The sequence below is a fragment of the Caloenas nicobarica genome, chromosome 2 (genome assembly GCF_036013445.1).
Source record: "Caloenas nicobarica isolate bCalNic1 chromosome 2, bCalNic1.hap1, whole genome shotgun sequence".
NCBI lineage: Eukaryota > Metazoa > Chordata > Aves > Columbiformes > Columbidae > Caloenas > Caloenas nicobarica.
This window is the reverse complement of record NC_088246.1, coordinates 599,914-618,345: the sequence shown is the minus strand read 5'-3', so window position 1 is coordinate 618,345 and position 18,432 is coordinate 599,914. Positions and strand designations below refer to the sequence as shown.

At 69.7% G+C, this 18,432-nt stretch overlaps 2 protein-coding genes across 2 annotated transcripts in view; one reads left to right on the top strand and one right to left on the bottom strand.

Annotated features, from left to right (window-relative positions):
- The window catches only part of LOC135986331 (uncharacterized), an 84,515-nt gene that overhangs the window by 51,138 nt on the left and 14,945 nt on the right, over window positions 1–18,432 (top strand).
- Window positions 293–18,353, bottom strand: LOC135986293 (SCO-spondin-like). The gene is made up of 52 exons (XM_065630244.1): window positions 18,152–18,353; window positions 17,874–18,032; window positions 17,658–17,761; window positions 17,427–17,549; window positions 17,181–17,343; window positions 16,345–16,585; window positions 15,987–16,125; window positions 15,772–15,898; window positions 15,504–15,676; window positions 15,160–15,381; window positions 14,905–15,070; window positions 13,457–13,709; window positions 12,639–12,819; window positions 12,293–12,387; window positions 11,970–12,226; window positions 11,746–11,880; window positions 11,448–11,650; window positions 11,188–11,378; window positions 10,973–11,082; window positions 10,565–10,714; window positions 10,397–10,490; window positions 9,892–10,292; window positions 9,394–9,624; window positions 9,138–9,311; window positions 8,675–8,911; window positions 8,434–8,556; window positions 8,248–8,339; window positions 7,920–8,145; window positions 6,795–6,947; window positions 6,582–6,722; window positions 6,289–6,474; window positions 6,052–6,202; window positions 5,824–5,983; window positions 5,683–5,737; window positions 5,484–5,594; window positions 5,163–5,381; window positions 4,921–5,048; window positions 4,598–4,739; window positions 4,303–4,518; window positions 4,051–4,216; window positions 3,895–3,964; window positions 3,762–3,819; window positions 3,208–3,336; window positions 2,925–3,095; window positions 2,434–2,598; window positions 1,965–2,144; window positions 1,688–1,810; window positions 1,375–1,501; window positions 1,105–1,230; window positions 911–1,002; window positions 626–796; window positions 293–549 (listed from the first exon to the last, which is right to left on the bottom strand). Exons 1-52 carry the CDS (start codon window positions 18,351–18,353, stop codon window positions 293–295), a joined length of 8,469 nt encoding a protein of 2,822 aa, XP_065486316.1.

The following is an 18,432-nucleotide window of genomic DNA, read 5'->3' as shown; positions in this document are numbered from 1 at the left end:
GGGACCCTCCAGGCCGGGGCTGTCACTGTGGCAAGGCCAGGCAGGGGTGGCTCCCCTGGGCGGGGGGACACGGTGCACCCCAGCGTGTGTCCCCTCCAGCACTGTGTGTCCCCCATCACCGTGCACACCCCAGGACCCCCATCCAATACCGGCAGTACCTGGGCAGGGCTCTGTGCCACACACCATCACCCCGGCCGTGCAGGTGCTGCCAGAGAGGAGGGTCAGAGCGGGGGGGACGTCGGGCAGCGACCCCCAGGTGAGACCCTCGGGCGGGACCGCGGCGGCCGCATCCTCACCAGTTGTTGCAGGCGTCGAGGGCGACAGTGTCCCCGGGCTGGTAGAGGCGGCCGAGGTGGTGGCAGGGACAGCGGGCAGGGAGCACACAGCTCTGGTTGTGCAGCAGCAGCCCGGGGGGGCAGGCGCAGCCGTCCCGGCAGAGTGCGGCACATTCCACCCCCGCGGCCCGGTCCAGGCAGAGCCGCGGGCAGGGCCCCCCCCCGCGCCGGCACTGCTCCGCCGTCCGGTACCGCGTGTCCCCCGGGCACCGCGCTGCGGGGACAGCGGGCAGGGCTGGGCACCGGCCACACCGGCACCACCCGCCGCGGTCCCGGCGCGGGACACTCACCTCGACAGGGATGGGTGTTGCAGTCCCGCGTCTGGACGTGGGGGCCAGCGCAGTCGGGCCCCCCCTGTGCCGCCGGGGCGCAGGTCCGGTGCCGCCGCTGCTCCCCGGAGCCGCAGGGAGCGGAACACTCGGACCAGGGCGTCCAGGCGCTCCAGCCAGTGCCGGGCTCTGCTGGGCACGGACGGACACGTGGCACTCGAGGGGCCACCGCGACACCGGGGTCCCTATGCCAGCACCGGCACAGCCCCCGCCGTCGCCGGTGCCGCCGCGGGGGTGGGCACGTACCGGTGTCACAGGGCTGGTGGCACTGTCGCACCTCCCGGGGCTCCCCGGCGCAGGGGGCTCCGCCGGCGGCTGGCGCGGGATTGGAGGGTGACCTGCGGGAAGGTGCCGCGCTGTCACCCCGTCCGTGGGGCAGTGCCATGGCCGTGGGGCAGTGCCATGGCCGTGGGGCAGGGCCCGCTCCCCCGGCCCCGCACCTGAACCTCTCCTGCGCCCCCGCGCCACAGCTACTGTCACAGCGAGTCCAGGGCGACCAGGCGGACCAGCCGCAGGACACAGCGCAGGACACGTCCTCGCATGTCACCACCCCGTCCTGGCACACACTGGGGACAGACACCGGGCTCAGCTGCGGGGACGGGCGAGGGACACCCCAAAACAGCCTGGGGGGGCCCTGGCGAGCCCCCCCAGCAGCGCTCGCAGGCAGCGCCGGGGCGCAGGCAGGGCGGGGGGCGCGGGTCGCTGCTCACCACCGGCGACAGCCCTGCAGGAACACCTCGCCGGGCCGCCGTCGCTCCCGGGGCAGGTGACACTGGCACCGGCTGGCGTTGACGCAGCCGCCATCCTGCAGGTACAGCCCCGGCGGGCACCGGCAGCCTGCCCGGCAGTGTCCCCTCAGCGCCGCCACCGCGCCGGGCACCGGTGTCCCCACCCTCCTCAGCCCCCCCCCAGCTGTCACCGCACCATCCCCTTCCCCTCATGTCCCCCCAGCCCTCCGTGCTGTCACCGTGCCATCCCCTTCCCGTCCCATGTCCCCTGTGTCCTCCGAGCCCCACCACTCACCCTCCTGGCAGGGGCTCTGACAGGTGTTGTTGGTGCTCAGGTCCCCGCAGGTCTGGGGACAGGGGGGGACCTGCCCCCCCTCGCAGTCTCCTGCCCGCACAAACACCATCTGGGGGCCGCAGGCTGGGGGGGGAGGACGAGCAGGGATGCTCAGGAATGGGGGGCCACGTGTGTCCCCGCCAGTCCCCTGGCCCGCTGTATGAGGTCTCTGTCCCCCTGCACCCCACCCCGTGCCTCCCCTCTTGCCCTCGCGGGAGTCACCACGTCCCTGCCGTACCTGGGGGGTCCCCGCAGGGCTGCAGGTTGCAGGGCTGGATCTGGAGGGTGCCCCCGGGGCAGGGCTGCCCCCCGTTCTTGGGGGGCGGGTCACTGCAGTTCCGCAGCCGGGTCCGCACGCCCCCCCCACACTCAACGTCGCAGGGGGACCAGGACCCCCAGGCTGCCCAGGCGCCGGGCACTGGAGGGGAGAGTGGGGGTCGCGGGGGGCGCAGGCACCCCCTGCTTCACCTACCCACCCGTGCTGCCCCAGAGCTTGGCCACGTCCCCTCCCCAGGACCCTCTGCCACCCCTCCAGTGGGCATGGGCCCCCTGTGCCCCCCACCAGCAAGAACCCCCCAGCTGTCCCAGGGTTGGGTGTCCCAGCCCATGAGGGTCCCAGTCCCAGATGATGGGGGTCCCAGCCCACGATGGTCCTAGTCCATGGGGGTCCCAGCCCATGATGGGGATCCCAGCCTGGGAGCAGGTACCTGGGCAGGCACGGAGGAAGCAGGCACGGGTGTCGAGGCGGGAGTGGGTGCAGCCCCCCCCGGGCAGGGCCTCCCGCAGCAGGGCCCGCCAGCGCAGGGTGACCCCCAGCCCGCAGGAGCGGCTGCAGGGGCCCCAGCCGCCCCATGGGGACAGGATACAGTCGACTGGGGGGACAGAGACAGGGGGTCAGGGCTGCCCCGGGGAGTCCCCATACTCCGATGGTCCCTGGACCCCACCCTTGGCCCCCTCAACCTTGGTTTCCCCCAGGCTCAGACCACTCCCCAGCCTCAGACCCCCAGCTTTGGCGCACCCCAACTTTGATCCGCCCGGCATTGCTGCCCCCCAGCCCTGGTGCCCCTCGGCTCCCCAGGGCAGGGCAGGCAAGTGCACAATTGGCTGGGTGTTGCAGGGAGTGGGGGACAGAGTTGGCCAGGAGCAGGACACCTTGGGATCGGGAGGGGTCCCTGTCTCTCTCCCCCACCCCACGTACCGCAGCTGCTCTCGTCGGAGCCGTCGGGGCAGTCGGGGTGCAGGTCGCAGTGCTTCTCAGCGGGCAGGCAGCCCCCGCTGCTGCAGGAGAACTGCTTCTGGGGGCAGGTAGTGGGGGGGCTGCCGGGGGGGGTGGGCCAGGCCAGGGGGCTGGCGGAGGTGGGGGGGCTGCCTGCGGAGCGGGCAGAGAGCGGGGCTCACTGCGGGCAGGCCCATGCAGGCAGGGTTGGGGGGCTCGGCCCATCCAGGGAGGGGGGCCCCCGCAAGAGTGGGGTCCGGCTCACCACAGCTGGCCTCGTCAGAGCCGTCCAGGCAGTCGGGGCGCCCGTCGCAGACCAGGGCCGCATCCAGGCAGCCCAGCACCCCGCAGGTGAACTGGCCCCGTGGGCAGAGCAGCCGGGGCAGGGCTGGTCCTGGGGGAGCCAAGAGGGGGGCACAGGGGGCACAGCCCCCTCCCGTGTGTGGGGTGAGCGCAGCACCCAGCTCACAGCACCCCTAAACCCAGAGCACCCCCAAACCCACAGCACCCCCAGCTGCAAGCCGGGGTGCTGACTCCCCCTTTCACCCCAGGGACACCCATATCCCCATCCCGCTCCCAGGGGTGCCACATTAGCTGGGGGGTCCATGCTTGTCCTCGATCCCCTCCGCCCCGGGATGTCCCTCGCCTGGGGGGGGTCAGCGCCAGGGAGGCCAGTGCCGTGACCCGGGGGACACCGGGGGGGGGTTCGGCAGAGGGTGGACCCCCGAGGGGGTGGTTCCCATTGGCAGGGTGCCAGGGGGTGTCGGGGAGTCAGGGACCCCCAGGTCCTGCCCCCCCACTCTGCCCCACAGCCAATACCTGGGAGAGTGGGCTCGGCGCTTTTTGGGGACAACTGGGTGCCAGTCCCAAGGGACACCTGTGTGGGGACAAACAGACGTGACTCGCTGCACCCCCTGTCCCCTCTCTGCCCCCCCAGCCCATCAGGACTCACTGCAGGTGGGGACACCGATGGTGGCTGGGTGCTTGGCCACAGGACACCGGCTGCCACGGGGACCACGGGGCTGCAAGCAGCACAGCCAGCAATTAGGGGTGAACAACACCGACCCCTTTGGCCCCCACGGGACCCCCGCCCTCCCAGCACCCACACCTCGTGCTGCCGGGGCTCCCGCAGATGGTCTCATCAGTGCCATCGGGACAGTCGTCGATGCCGTCACATCGCCGGGACGCCGGGAGGCAGCTGCTGGAGCCCGGGCAGGTGAAGTGGGACGGGGGACACTGCCCATGTGCTGAGGGGGTCACCGGGAGGGGCAGCCCTGCACGGGGCAGGCAGGGGGGGCGTCAAGGGCAGCCCCATGTGGCACTGGACCCCTCGAGGCACCGACCCCCCCACCTGGCTCACCACAGGGCAGCTCGTCGGAGAGGTCCCCGCAGTCATCGATGCCATCGCACAGGGCACTGTGGGGACTCCCGGGGACGCAGCCCCCATTTCTGCACCGGAACTCCCCCACACCGCAGGGGCGCTGGCTCGGTGTCACTGGCATCGTCACCGTCACCACTGGCATCGTCATTGTCACTGGCACCGGCACTGCCACAACCCCGAGCTGGGCAGGGGGCACTTTGAGGAGAGGGCAGAGGTGGGCAGGGGATGGCTCCCATGGCAGGGGGGTGAAGAGTCTCCCCACCACCCCCAGTACCTGGGGGGCAGCCCAGCAGCTCAGCGCGCAGGACGATGCGGTTGTGGAAGTCCTGCGGGAGGATGCGGACGTGCCGCGCCTGCACCATGCGGCCCAGCAACCGCACCACTGGGGTGCTGGCATCCCAGTTACCCTGGAAGAGCTGGGGGGAGCGGGGGGGACAGGCAGGGGTGTGCAGGCAGGAACGGGCAGAGGGGTGTGCACGTCCGTGCATGAGCACCCACAGCTGTGTGCACCCACAGCTGCATGTGCGGCCGGTGCCGGCCCTGTGCACCCCCCAACGCCCCCCCACATCCACAGTCCCATCCCAGCGCCGGCAGCACCTTGGCCTTGGGTTGGCCACCAGCGGTGACCTCGCGGTAGCCGTGCCAGTGGGAGCCGTCGGTACTGAACTGCAGCAGAAAGGCGGTGACGAAGGCGTCGGAGGAGCCGGCTCCCTGCACCACCACCCCTGCCAGGGGACACCGCGACACGTGTGGGCACTGCCACCCACCCTGCCACCTGCCCCATCACTGCCAACCCCCACCACCGCCAGCAACGCGCAGGGGTCCAGACGGGCACCCACCGGTGACGTTGGTGGGTTCCAGCAGGTCCAGCTGCAGGAAGGGGGGGTCGGAGAGCAGCGCCGGGTAGGCGTCGTCCGCGGGGGCCCAGCCCCGCAGCTCCTGCCCGGGGTGGCCGCCGTGCAGGCGGGCAGCATGTGCGGGGGTCCCTGCCTGCGCCGAGGAGGCGGCGAAGCTGCTGTCCGGCAGGGAGGGGGTGCCCAGCGGGCGGTAGCAGGGATCTGCCGGGAGGGAGGGCACGGGGCTGGGGGGCTGGGGGGACACAGCCTCGGGCTCTGCTTGCACCCTGCCCGCAGCCCCGCGGGGAGGGGGGTCCCGCTTACCGCCGAGGGGAGGCAGCGGGAAGGTGAGGAAGGGGCTGCCGGGAGGCTCTGCCGGCCTAGTGGAGGGGGGCTCCGTCGTCAGCGTGGGGGAGATGGCCGTCGCGTTGTCACCTGCGGCGGGGACAGCCACCGTGCAGCCGGTGCCTGGGCAGGGCACTCATCACCCGCACAGCCACCGCCCCCGCTCCCCCCAGCTCACCCGCCGGGGCGCAGTAGCAGCAGGAATCCCCGCGGCCCTCCACCAGCACTTGGCCCTGGGGAGATGTCACTGTCACCGCCACCGGCAGGGAGGGTCCCCCTGTGCCCCCGCCGGGGGCTGCCCCAGCCCCCCCGCCCTCACCTGGGGGCAGCCGGCGGCGCGGTGCGGGCAGTAGGGCGAGCAGCGCACGGCCAGGCTGGGCAGGCACTGGCAGACGCGACACGGCCCCCCCTGCCAGCGCTCCCCCGGGACGCGCCGCCGGCCCTGCTGCTGGCACTGCCGGCACGGAGCCGTCTGGCACCTGCGGGACAAGGAGTCAGCGGGGAGCCCACCCCTCCCTCCGTCCCCCCGCCACGGCCCCCGCCCCACCTGCGGGCTTTGCGGTAGATGCCGCGGCAGCTCCGGCCGCCACCGCGCCGGGGGGGGTTGGTGGGGCTGCGGAACGACCACTGGACGCTCTGGACCCCGCAGGGTCCCGGGCACTCGCCCCACGGCGACCACGCCGACCAGCCGCAGTGCACTGCAGCACGGGGGGCACGGGGTCAGCGGGGGGCGCCGGGACAGCGCGGGGTCCCGGCACCCCCCTCCCGCCGCCGCGGGACCCACCGGCGCAGGCAGGGTTGGGGCGGCAGTGCCGCAGCTGCCCGTCCAGGCAGGTGCAGAGGCGGCAGTTCAGCTTCACCGGCTGCCCAGGCCGGTACCGGAGCCCCCCCGCCTGGCACGGGCACTCGCGGGGGGGCACGCACCGGCTGCCGCTGCCGTCCAGCAGCAGCCCCGCCGCGCACCAGCACCCTGCGGTGGAGGGGGGAGGAGTGGGGGGGGGGCGCCACGGCCGGCCCCTCGCCCACCCCAAGGCAGGGGCTCCCCCGGGGTCTCCGCAGCCCCCCCGGTCCCCTCACCTGGGCTGCAGGGCCGGTCCTGCCGGCACTTGGCGCCGGCGGCGAGGTCGGCGCAGGACGCGGGGCAGGGGGCGCAGGGCCGGGGCTGCAGCCCCCCCGGGCAGGCGGAGGCGTTGTGGCAGCCCCCCGGCTCGCAGGCGCCTGGAGAGGGAGGAGCGGGGTTACCCCCCCGGAGCCCACCCGACCCGCGCAGCGCCCCCCGACTGCACCCACCCATTTCGAGGCTGGCGGGGGACGTTCCGGGCAGCTCGGCGCAGTGGCGGCCGCCGTTCTGGGGGGGCCGGCAGTCCCGGCGCCGCAGCCGCACCCCCCCGCAGCCCCCCGTGCAGTTGGACCAGGCCGTCCACTCGCTCCAGGAGCCGTCAACTGCGGGCAGGAGGGAGAGGGGTGAGGGGGGGCAGCCCCTGCTTGCACCACCTGCCCGCCCCGCCCTGCCTGCACCGCCCCGCCCTACCCGTGCTCCCCCCGGAACCCCTGGACCCACAGCCAGCCCTGCCCTGCCCGGGGGGGCCCTGCTCCTGCCCCAGCAGCCCTGGCTATGGGACCTCCCAGGGCACCCCCGAACCCCTGGGTAGCCCCAGCTGTGGGACTCCTCCAGGCCCCTGGGTCCTGCTGGCCAAGGGACACCCCAAATCCCCCCAGCAGCCCTGGGGGGGAACCCTGAATCCCCCAAATCACCCCAGCCATGGGAACCCCCTGGAGCCTTTCGGCAGCCCATTGGGGTGACCTAGGGGAGTATTGGGGAGCTCTGAAGAGACGTTTGAGTTCTCCAGGGGATGTTGGGGTCCTGTGGGGGGGGATAATGGTGCCCTAGATGGGGTATTGGGGTGCCTGGGGGGGGTATCGGGGTGTCCCAAAGGGTATTGGAGTGATCTAGGGAGCTATCAGGATGCTATAGAGGAGTAATGGGGTGTTCCCAGAGGGGACTGGGAACCCCTGTGGGAACATCCCACTCCCCTGGGCAGCCTCAGCCATGGGAACCCTCAAACCCTCCAGGCAGCCCCAACCATGGGAACCCCCAAACTCCCCAGGTAGCCTCAGCCAGAGGAACCCTGCAATGTCCCAGGCACCCAGGCCATGGGAACTTCCGAACCACCCAGGTAGCCTCAGCCACAGGAGCCCGCAAATCATCCAAAGCAATAGGGACCACCAAACCTGCCAGGCACCCCAATCATGGGAACGCCTTGGATCCCCTTGGAAACCCTGGCAGTGGGAACCCCCAAATGCCTCAAGCAGCCCCAGCTGTGGGAACCCCCAAACACCCCAGGCACCCCACCCACGGGAACCCCCTGGCCCTCCTGGGCATCCCCAGCAGTGGGACCTCCACACCCCGCTCACCGGGGCAGGCGAGGCGGAAGCACTGCTGCTCCTGTGCGGCCGGCCCGCGGCAGCGGTGCAGGACACCGGGGCGGCGCTGGTGGCAGCCCCGCATGCGCCGCTGCAGGCCGGGGCCGCAGGAGAGGGTGCAGGCGCCCCAGGGCCCCCATGGCCCCCAGAGCCCGCAGTCCTGCTCATCCTGGGGGGGCCCCGCTCCGGCCTCGCAGTCTGGCACCCCGTCACACACCTGCGGCACCGGGGCGATGCTGAGTTGGGGAGGGGGGGACAGCACCGCAGGAACCCTGAGGTGGCACTGGGAGGGGTGGGGGTGTCCCCATGCTCCCCGTACCTGCTGGAAGGTAACACAGCTGCCCCCACCACAGGTGTATTCAGCACAGAGAACCCCAGTCTGGTTGCTCCTGCCAGCGGGGATGCTGCTCTCTGTGGAGGTGACACGGGGTGGCCATGGTGGGGTGGCTGTCCCCAGCTGCAGGCCACCAACACCTCCTCCCTCCCTCACTGGGGAACCCCTCACCACAGGCCAGCTCATCCTCGCCTTGGGGACAGTCGGTGGCACCATCGCAGACCCTCGACATGTTGAGGCACACACCATCGTCACAGACAAAGTGCCCCGGGCACGGTGGGATGGCGGTGGAGCCTGTGCCGGGGCCAGAGCAGCGTCAAGGTGTGACTCTGGAAGGGGACACCCGAGAGCATCCCACCATCCTGGCTGCTGCAGGGGAGGGGACACCAGGGGGACCGCCACTGGGGCTCACCACAGTGGTCAGTGCTCTCATCAGAGCGGTCGTGGCAGTGGGGGACACCATCACAAAGGCGGCCGTAGGGGACGCAGTCAGTGCCGTGGGCACAGGGGAAGTGGCCAGGCTCGCAGCCGCCGGCGCAGCCCAGCTCATCGCTGCCGTCGCGGCAGTCAGCCTCGCCGTCGCAGAGCCAGCCCCGCGGCGTGCACTCCCCGCTCCCACATGTGAAGGCGTAGGGGCCACATGCCGGCGCTGGGGGTGGAGAGCCACCGTGGGGCGGCAGGTCACCGGGTGGTGCCTGGCCCAGCGGTCCCCATCGCACCCCCATCCCTGCCAGGTGCCACCCTGGCGCAGAGCATGGTGCTCCCGGCAAGTCCGCCATGCCGGCACCGGGGCTGTGGGGAGCTGTGGGGGGGCTTGGAGGGGTCTGGGGGGCTATGAGGTGGTCTGGCTGCCCCATGGCACCGCTGCCCCTCACCTGCAGAGCCGTTGACAGGTGCAGTGGGCACAGCAGCAGGCAGTGCTGCTGCACACCCCGCTGGGCTCTCGTCCCAGCCATCCCGGCAGTCCTGGACACCATCACAGACCGCGGATTCACCAATGCAGGAGCCGTCAGGGCAGAAGAACTCCCCGGAGGCGCAAGTCACCCGGTCTGGGGGGGGACACAGTCCCATGGGGCGATGATGCTGCAGGCAGGGGGTCTGCAGGGGTGGCCCAGCCCCGCAGCCCCTCACCTGGGCAGAAAGCCTCATCGGTGCCATTGGTGCAGTCACGGTGGCCGTCACAGACAGCGGATAGGGACAGGCACCGGCTGTCGGGGCACTGGAAGTGGCCAGGGGGGCAGCCACAGCCGCGCTCGTCACTGGAGTCGCCGCAGTCGTCGTGGCCGTCGCAGCGGTGAGGGTACGGCACGCACCGGCCCACTGCGCAGCGGAACTCCCCCACCCCACAGCTCGGGCTGCAGCCTGCGGTGGCAGCGGTCAGGGACCCTCGCTTTGGGGCCAGCCCCTCTCAGAGACCCTCACCGTGGGGTAGAAACCCCCAAGGATGGGGGGCTCAGGCTCTCCCACTGTGGGGCACAAACCCCAGGGAATCGAGGCTCAGACCGCCTTGCCGTGGGACACAGCTGGCCTGCAGCCCACTCCGGCACTCTGCTGCTCTGGGACCCCTGTGACACACCCCCTCTTCAGGACCCCCGGGCACAGCAGTGGGGTGGCCAGGGGGTCACTCACCTGCCTCGTCCGAGTCATCAGCGAAGCCACAGTCCAGCTCCCCGTCGCAGACCCGTTCGGGGGGCAGGCAGCGCCCGCTGGCACAGCCAAACTCAGGGGGGACGCAGGTCGGGGGGGTGCAGCCGCTCTCGTCGGAGCCATCGGCGCAGTCGGGGACACCGTCGCAGCGGGCGCCCCAGGCCAGGCACTGTCCGCCGGCGCAGCGGGGCTGGTGCGGGGCGCAGCGCGGGGCGCAGACCTCGTCCGAGCCGTCCCCGCAGTCCTCCTCGTTGTCGCAGACCCAGGCGCCCGGCACGCAGCGCCCGTCAGCGCGGCAGGAGAACTCCCACTCGGCGCAGGATGGTGCGGCTGGGCAGGGCTCCGGCGAGGATAAGCAATGCCACTGACCTGCTGCACACGTGCTGTGGGGACGGTGACGGCTCAGCCCTGGTGTGTTCTCTGCCAGTGTGGCATCACCCTACTGGTGGGTGCCGGATGGCTGGGCCAGTGTCGCGCTGGGACTCACCAGTTCTTGCAGCCCTGCTGCACCATGGCACCGGCCGGGAAGGCAAAGCCGTCCCAGAAACACGGGCACTCGATGGGCTTGATGCAGCTGCCATCTGCAGCGGGGAGGGGAGGAGGCGTCAGCCCCACAAGAGCCCCACACCAGCCCCACTCCGTCGCCAGTGCTCACCGTGCAGCACGGTCCCCGGGGGGCAGAAGCAGCCCTCCAGGCAGAGCAGGCTCTGGCAGTGCTCGGGGGGCTCCCGGCCGAGGCTGCGGCAGGTAGGGGGGCAGGGGGGGCCACAGGCGCTGTACTCCAGCCCCTGGTCGCACTGCAGGGCTGGAGATGGAGGATCAGGCCAGGCGGGGACCCCCTACCCCACAGCTGCCCAGCCCCACTCCCTCCCCAAGGCCCCACAGCGGCTCCTGCACCCCTTGGCATCCCAGACGCCCCCAGTCCCATCACTTGTCTGGATCAGCCGTGGGACAAAACCCAGAGCCCAGCACAGCCCGTGGGGCACAGCTCAGCCCCCAGCCCGGACCCCCTTGGAACAGGGATGGGGATGGGGACAGGGGTGGGGAGGGCGTGGTGGCTCACGGCACAGCTCCTGGCTCCGCCATCGGATGTGGATGCCGCGCCGGCCGCACTCCTCGGCATAGGTGGCGATGGCCGTGCACAGGCACTCACAGTCCCCCCCAGAGTCACAGCTGCGCAGAGTGGGGCGGTGGGTGCCGGGTGCAGTGGGGCGGCGGTGGCAGAACCCCCCAGCTGTGGGGCCCCGGCAGAGCCCCCCTACAGGGGCCAGCACTTACCCACAGGCATCGAAGACGCACCAGTCGTAGAAGCGCTGGCACGGTACTGCGTCATGGCACGGCGCGAAGAGCCGCTGCCGGAGGATGCCGCAGCGCCTGCGGGCCCATGGTGCCCGGTGGGGGCTTTCCTGGGGGGCCGATGCTGCCATCAGATGCCACTCATTGGCCAGCCAGGCGCCAGGGCTGTCCCCCTGCCTGCCACCCCCCAGCGTCAGGCAGCCACCCTGGCTCCCCAGCTACGTCCTCGTCCCCATCCGTACGGTGCAGGGATGCCGCGTGTCGGCGCCGTTGACCTCGGGGCAGAGCAGGCTGAGGCGCCAGGAGTTGCCGAAGAGCTCGGGGGTGGGCTCCATCACCCCCTGCCGGCTGGTGAAATCGTTCTCGGCGTCGCCATCGAAGTTCCCGCAGAGCCCGGCCACGCGGCCGCGGTGCTGTGGCTCCAGCCGCACGTACACCCGCGTGCCTGGGACAGCACGGCGCTCAGCACCGGCGTCTCACCGTGGCACGGCCAGCCCAGGGACCCCCCAGGGACCCCCCGAGCCCCTGCATGGGTCTCACCTCCGTCCCAGAGCACCACCAGTCCCAGGCGGGAGAGCAGGAGGAGGAAGAGGCCGGCGCGCTCCAGCGTCAGCCCGGACCCGCTGTAGACTTTGGGGGGTCGAACCGAGACCCCGTTCACCGTCACGTCCCTCCCTGCCAGGACAGGGCTGTCAGGGGTGGGGACCCCCAGCACATCCCTGTCCCCATGAGGGACCCATCCCCAGGCCCCGCCAGCCCCTCACCCCGCAGCATGTGCACGATGGTGTTGCCCATCACCACCATCACCGACTTGGTGCAGGTGACGCCGCCGGTGCCACAGGGGACGTTCTCAGCGGTGATGGCAAAGAGGCCGGTGACCTCGCGTGCCAGCAGGTACTCGCAGTCCCCCAGGAAGGAGAAGGCTCGCCCGTCGAAGGTGACGTAGTGGGGGTCCCCGGTGGCGACGCAGGTCCCCGCGCACTCCTCACGGCCGCAATGCCAGCGCTGCCCCTGGCACACGCTGCGGGGGCAGAGCTGAGCACTGGCACAGCTGTGGCATCCCCAGGGGGCTGGTGGGGGGTCTCACCAGGTGTTGCAGTCCCAGACGATGGTGTCATTGGGCTGGTACAGCCGCCCCCCGTGGTGGCAGGGACACTCCTCTGGGGACACACAGCGCCCATTCTGCTGGCACAAGACCCACCGAGTGAGCCATAAGGCATGCGGGGCTTTGGGCAGGAACCAGCAGAAGGCCTGGGACCCCCCAGTGCCCCTCATCAACCTCCCCACAGCCCTGATGCTCCATGGCCCCTGGACCCCCAACACCGGTGCCCATGTCCCCTGGCCACTCAGCCCACAGAGCCCCATGCCCAGCTCCCCCGGCCTTCCACTTGCGCAGCCCCCCCAGCACTCCCCCCCGGAAGGGGGTCACTCACCAGGAAGAGGGTCCCTGGGGGGCAGACGCAGCCGTCAGCGATGCCGGCACAGGTGCCGTTGGGCTCGGTGCTGTCGCAGCGGCGCAGGCAGGACCCCGGGACGTGAACCAGCCCCCGGGGGCAGAGGGCGGCCACGGGGCAGGGGGCTTCAGCACAGCGCCAGGACCCCCCGGTGCAGATGCTGTGGAGAGGGGATGCAGTGAGGGCAGCCCCCCAGCACCTTCCGGCCTGGGGAGCCCACAGCCCAGTTGGGCCCACACCGAGGTTCCTGTATCCCCAGTGCCCATCCCATCCCACCCTATCCCATCCCTTCCCGTCCCCTCCCCATCCCATCCCATCCCACCCTATCCCATCCCTTCCCGTCCCCTCCCCATCCCATCCCATCCCACCCTATCCCATCCCTTCCCGTCCCCTCCCCATCCCATCCCACCCTATCCCATCCCTTCCCGTCCCCTCCCCATCCCATCCCACCCTATCCCATCCTCTCCCACCCAAAGGCCCCTCCCCAGGCGAGGTGCTCCATGCTCCTTTGGGCTCGACGCTGTTGCCCCAGAGCAGGGTACTCCCCACCAGCTGCGCTGGAGGTCTGGGCTCTCCAGTGGTGACACTGACGCCTCATGGCAGGGACATTCAATGAAAGCCACCTATCCCGTGGTGCCATCCCAAACGGGCCATAGGGGGATTTCATCAGACGTCACCCACCATTGCCAAATACTGCAGCTCCAGATCGGCATCTCCCGTCCTGCCTGGCCCCTGCCACCCACCATGTCCCCTGCCCGGTCCTTGCCATGCCCCTGGGCACCCCCTGGACCACGCACCAGGCATTGCAACCCCGGCGGATCTGGCTGCCAGGAGGGTAGAGCTGGGTGCCGTGGTGACAGGGGCAGGCGCTGGGCAGGACACACTGCCCATCCTCGGCCAGCACCAGCCCCGCGGGGCAGTGGCAGCCAGGGACACAGAGCCCGGCCAGGTCGGGGCAGGAGCCGCCCCCCGCCAGGCGCAGCTCAGCGCAGGTCCGGCCACAGGGACGGCCACACTCCTGGTACAGCTGCCCCCCACCACATGGCATGTCTGCAGGCACAGATGTGGGGGTGTCACCAAAGGCGGCCCCTTGCCTTGGCCCACCGTCTGCACCCCAGCACGCGGCTCTCCCTGCTGTCCCCTGGCATGTGGTGGCAACATCCCCATCCCATCCCAACGCTTCCCATCTATCCTGCCCCATCCTACCCTGTCCCACCATATCCATCCCATCCCATCTAACCCCATCCTGTCCCGATCCAGTCTGAGTGGGAGCGCCTCTCCCTGCCCTCAGTTACACAGCAGTGCCCCTGGGGTTTCAAACCAAACCCAACGCCAGCCGCCTTAGCGCCGCACTGCAGTCTTGAACCCCTAGGCTCAAGTGATCCCACAGGCTCTGCCTCCCGACACTGCTGGGACAACAGGCACACACCACTGCGCCTGGCAGAATGACCATGAGCCAGCACTGGGCACTTGTGGCCAGGAAGGCCAATGGCATCCTGGGGTGTGTTAGAAGGAGGGTGGTTAGTTGGTCGAGAGAGGTTCTGCTTCCCCTCTACTCTGCCCTGGTGAGACCTCATCTGGAATATTGTGTCCAGTTCTGGGCCCCTCAGTTCCAGCAGGACAGGGAACTGCTGGAGAGAGTCCAGCGCAGCCACGAAGATGCTGCAGGGAGTGGAGCATCTCCCGCGTGAGGAAAGGCTGAGGAGCTGGGGCTCTGGAGCTGGAGGAGACTGAGGGGTGACTCATTCATGGGGATCAATATGGAAAGGGGCAGTGTCAGGAGGATGGAGCCAGGCTCTTCTGGGTGACAGCCAGTGACAGGACAAGGGGCAATGGGGACAAACTGGAACACAGGAGGTTCCACTTAAATATGAGAAGAAACTTCTTCACAGTGAGGGTGATGGAGCCTGGCCCAGGCTGCCCAGGGAGGTTGTGGAGTCTCCTTCTCTGCAGACATTCCAACCCGCCTGGACACCTTCTGTGTAACCTCATCTGGGTGTTCCTGCTCCGGCGGGGGGATTGGACTGGATGAGCTTTCGAGGTCCCTTCCAACCTCTGACATTCTGTGATTCTGTAATTCTGTGTTTCTGTGATTCTGTTCCCCCCCATTCCATCCATCCCATCCTAATCCATCCATCCCATCTGTCTCATCCATCTCATCCCATTCTACTCCATCCCATCTCATCCTAATCCATCCATCCCATCCCATCCCATCCCATCCCATCCCATCCCTTCTGCCCCGCACCGCAGAAGCTCTGGTTCCTCCAGGTGAGCACGGCTCCCTCCTGGGCGCACTGCCGGGCATAGGCAGCCAGCACGGGGCAGAGGCAGCGCTGCCCGTCCCGGCAGGTGCAGGCATCGTGCAGGCAGAGCTGGAGGAAGGGCTCCAGCTCCACGACCTGGTGGCAGGGCTAGGGGCAGGAAGGGCAGGTTGGACCATGGCACTGGCACCAGGCGCCAGGTGCGTGGCTGCCCAGCCGGGGCAGGGGCTCTGTGGCACCTGGAAGGCAGGGCCGTGCAGGACAGCGCAGGCAGCCTCGGCCAGCTCCCGCTGCCCAGCGAAGGCACCACAGGGCTCCAGGGGGAAGGGGCTGAGCTCGGGGCAGCTGCTGGATGCTCGGTACTTGTTGGCGAAGGCGGTTACTCTGGTCTCCACATCGCCCATCGGTGTGGTGAACTCATCCTGCTGGTTCCAGTTGTAGGTGCCGCAGAGCCCCCGCACCTGCCGTGGCAGTGGGATGTGGCTCAGGATGGACCCTCCTAGACCCCCACAGCCGCATCCCAGCCTGGATCTGCCACCAGGCACCACCGCAGCAGCGTGGCACAGCCAAGGACCAGGCTCACCTTGTTGGCGAAGGCAGGCTGGAGGGTGATGTAGGTGGTGGGCGTCTCCAGGCCCCAGAGGACGTGGGCCCCAAAGGTCTGGAGCAGCAGGAAGGAGGAGGATGCCTGGCGAACACTCAGCTCAGTGCTGGTGAAGGGCAGTGTCACCTCCCGCTCGTCCACTGTCACCTCGCCTGCACCAGGAGAGCAGGGGGACGTCAGGGCATGACCACCAGGCTGGCATTCACCACCACCCTGCTGGGGTGCAGGGACAGTCCCTGCGTGTCACCTGTGCCACGGAGGCGGGCAGAGGTCTGGCGGGTGCTGACGGAGAGGGACCGGAGGCAGCGAAGGGGCCGGTGGCCATCACAAGCCTTGTGCTCGGTTGTGATCAGCAGCTGCCCCTCCACAAAGTCCTGTGGGGCAGAGACCCTGCTGACCCTCCTGCGCTGGGGTCCCCCAGAGCAGGTCCCCACTGTCTCAGTCTCTGCAGCTGCCACCCACCTGCACCAGGGTGTAGGCACAGGCGCCCAGGAAGGAGAAGCTCCGGTGGTCAAAGGTGATGTAGTGGCGGCCCCCCAGCACCGTGCACTCCCCCGGGCACCGGTCCTGGCTGCAGAGCCAGTGCCCACCCTGGCATGTGCTGTGGGCACAGGAGGGGACACTGGGCTCAGCAGGCAGGGGACACCACAGCCACCAGTCCTCCCAGCATGCCAGGCACGGATGCACAGGCACTTGCCCCCCACCCCAAAACCCAGGGCATGATGGACGTCATGCCCATCTGTAGGGTTCAGCCCTGGTGGGCGCAGGGACTCCAGCCCAACAGTGCAGGATCAGGCCCCCGCGCGCTGGTGTCGCTCACCACTGGTTGCAGCGCTGGCGGATGGTCTGGCCTGGGGCGTAGCGCTGGCGACGGTGGTGGCAGGGGCAGGCGCTTGGGGGGACACAGAGCCCCCCGTCCTTGTAGAGCCCTGGCGCACACTCGCAGCCGCCGGTGCAGTCCTGGCGGCACGGCCCATCCTCGGCGCTGCCCACGGCCGCGCAGCTGGCGGGGCAGGAGGACACGCAGTCCGAGAACCACTGCCCCACGCTGCATGCCCGCTCTGCCGGGACAGATGCTGCGCTCAGCACCGGTGGGCTTGACACCGATGGGCACAGCACCCACTGAGGGGTGCACACGCAGGCCTTTGGGGTGCATGTGACCAAGGGGTGCAAGCAGAAATCCTTGGGGTGCACACAGCCGACAGATGCATGTAGAAGCAAGTGAGGGGTGTACCCAACTGAGGGGTGTACAAGACTGAGGGTCTACGCACAAAGCTTTAGGATGCACATGACAAAATGGTGCACACAGAAAACTTTGGGGTTCACAGGACTGATAGGTGCACACACAGGCCTTTGGGGTGCATGTAACCAAGGGGCACAAGCAGAAATCTTTGGGGTGCCCATGGCCAATGGATTCATACACAAGCAACTGGGGTGCACATGGCTGAGAGGTGTATGCACAAGCCTTTGGGGTGCATACAACCAAATGGTGCACACAGAAAACTGGGGTGCACAGGACTGACGGGTGCATGCACAAGCAAATGGGGGGTGCAGGTACAAACCACTGGGGCACACAGCACAGAGGGAGCCACCAGCACCAGGGCGACATGGAGCAGCAGCAAGGGGCTCTGTGCTGGAGCCCCCCCATGTCCCTACCACAGAAGCCTGGCCGGCGCCAGTCGACGTAGATTTGGTGCTGGGCACAGTCCCGTGCGTAGGCAGCGAAGGTGTCACAGGCAGCAGGGGATGGCGAGAGCCCGGTGTCACTGTCCCAGCACAGCAGCTCCAGGCACGCAGCGTAAAAGCCACCGGGGTCGACCTGGTACAGGGCCGGTGGGTGAGGGCAGCGGGACCGGCAGCCCCGGCACCCTTCGGCCCTGCACGGCACCGGCTGCCCCTCACCTCGCCGTGGCACTGCTGGAATGGCTCCGCCAGCAGCTCCCCACACACGGTCTCGGCCACTCGCTGTGCCGCATCGCCCGCGGTGCAGCCGGAGCTCAGCTCTGCCGCATCCCTGCAGGGGGGCTGAGACCGGGGGGACCCTCAGAGCCAGGGCACCCCTTTGAGGGACCCCCAGCCAGGCAGGGGGGTCAGCAGCCCCGGCCCCCTCAGTGCCTGGCTCTACCCCAGTACCTCAAAGCCAGCATCCGGGATCTTCCAGGAGTTGCCAAAGCTGGCAGCAAAGGCAGCCACGTCCCCTGCCGGCTGCAGGAAATCATCTGGAGGCATAGGGAGGGCTGGGGCAGGCGAGGGGACACAGCACCCCCCGCAAGGCCACCCCTGCACTGCGCCTGTCCAACTCCCCAAGCAGAGGGATGGCAGGGACGTCACCGGTGAGGTGACACTCACCGGTAGGATCGTCGTTGTAGGGGCCGCAGAGCCCCCGCGTGCTGCCCCACAGCTCGGCATCAACCATCACGGTGACAGCCTGGTGCCCATCTGAGGTCACCCGCACGCCCAGCCCGCTCGCCACGACCACCCCGTCTCCCGGCCATGTGACGCTGATCCCTGCCGGCACCACAGCCAGCTCAGCACGGCACGGGGACAAGGACAGGGATGGGATGGGATGGGGACCCAGAACCCCAGGGTCGGTGGCAGCGGAGGATGGAGCATCCTGCCACCCTCACCGCTGTGCAGGTACGGCTGTCCCTCCAGCACTGCCATGCCATTCACTGAGAGGTTTCGGCCCCGGGCCACCACCGTGTCCATCCCGAAGGTCACGTGCAGTGCCTGTGATAGCGTGGTGTCAGCCGGGGCCAGCGGCCTGTGGTGTGTCCCAGCGCCACCGGCACCTCTCTGGCTGCTCATAGCCATGGACGCCATGGCCATGCTGAGCCACACCATGGGGCTGTGACATGCCGTGGGGATGGGCTGATGGCCCCTGTGCCCCTAGAAGCACTGTCCACGG

Excerpts from the sequence above, each read along its gene's own strand:
- LOC135986293 (XM_065630244.1), bottom strand. The coding sequence starts at position 18,353 with ATGGCCATGGCGTCCATGGCTATGAGCAGCCAGAGAGGTGCCGGTGGC. Across the intron at positions 11,881-11,969 it reads CATCGTGCACATGCTGCGGG|GGAGGGACGTGACGGTGAAC; the intron begins GTGAGGGGCTGG and ends CTGTCCTGGCAG. Across the intron at positions 2,145-2,433 it reads CTTCCTCCGTGCCTGCCCAG|TGCCCGGCGCCTGGGCAGCC; the intron begins GTACCTGCTCCC and ends TCTCCCCTCCAG.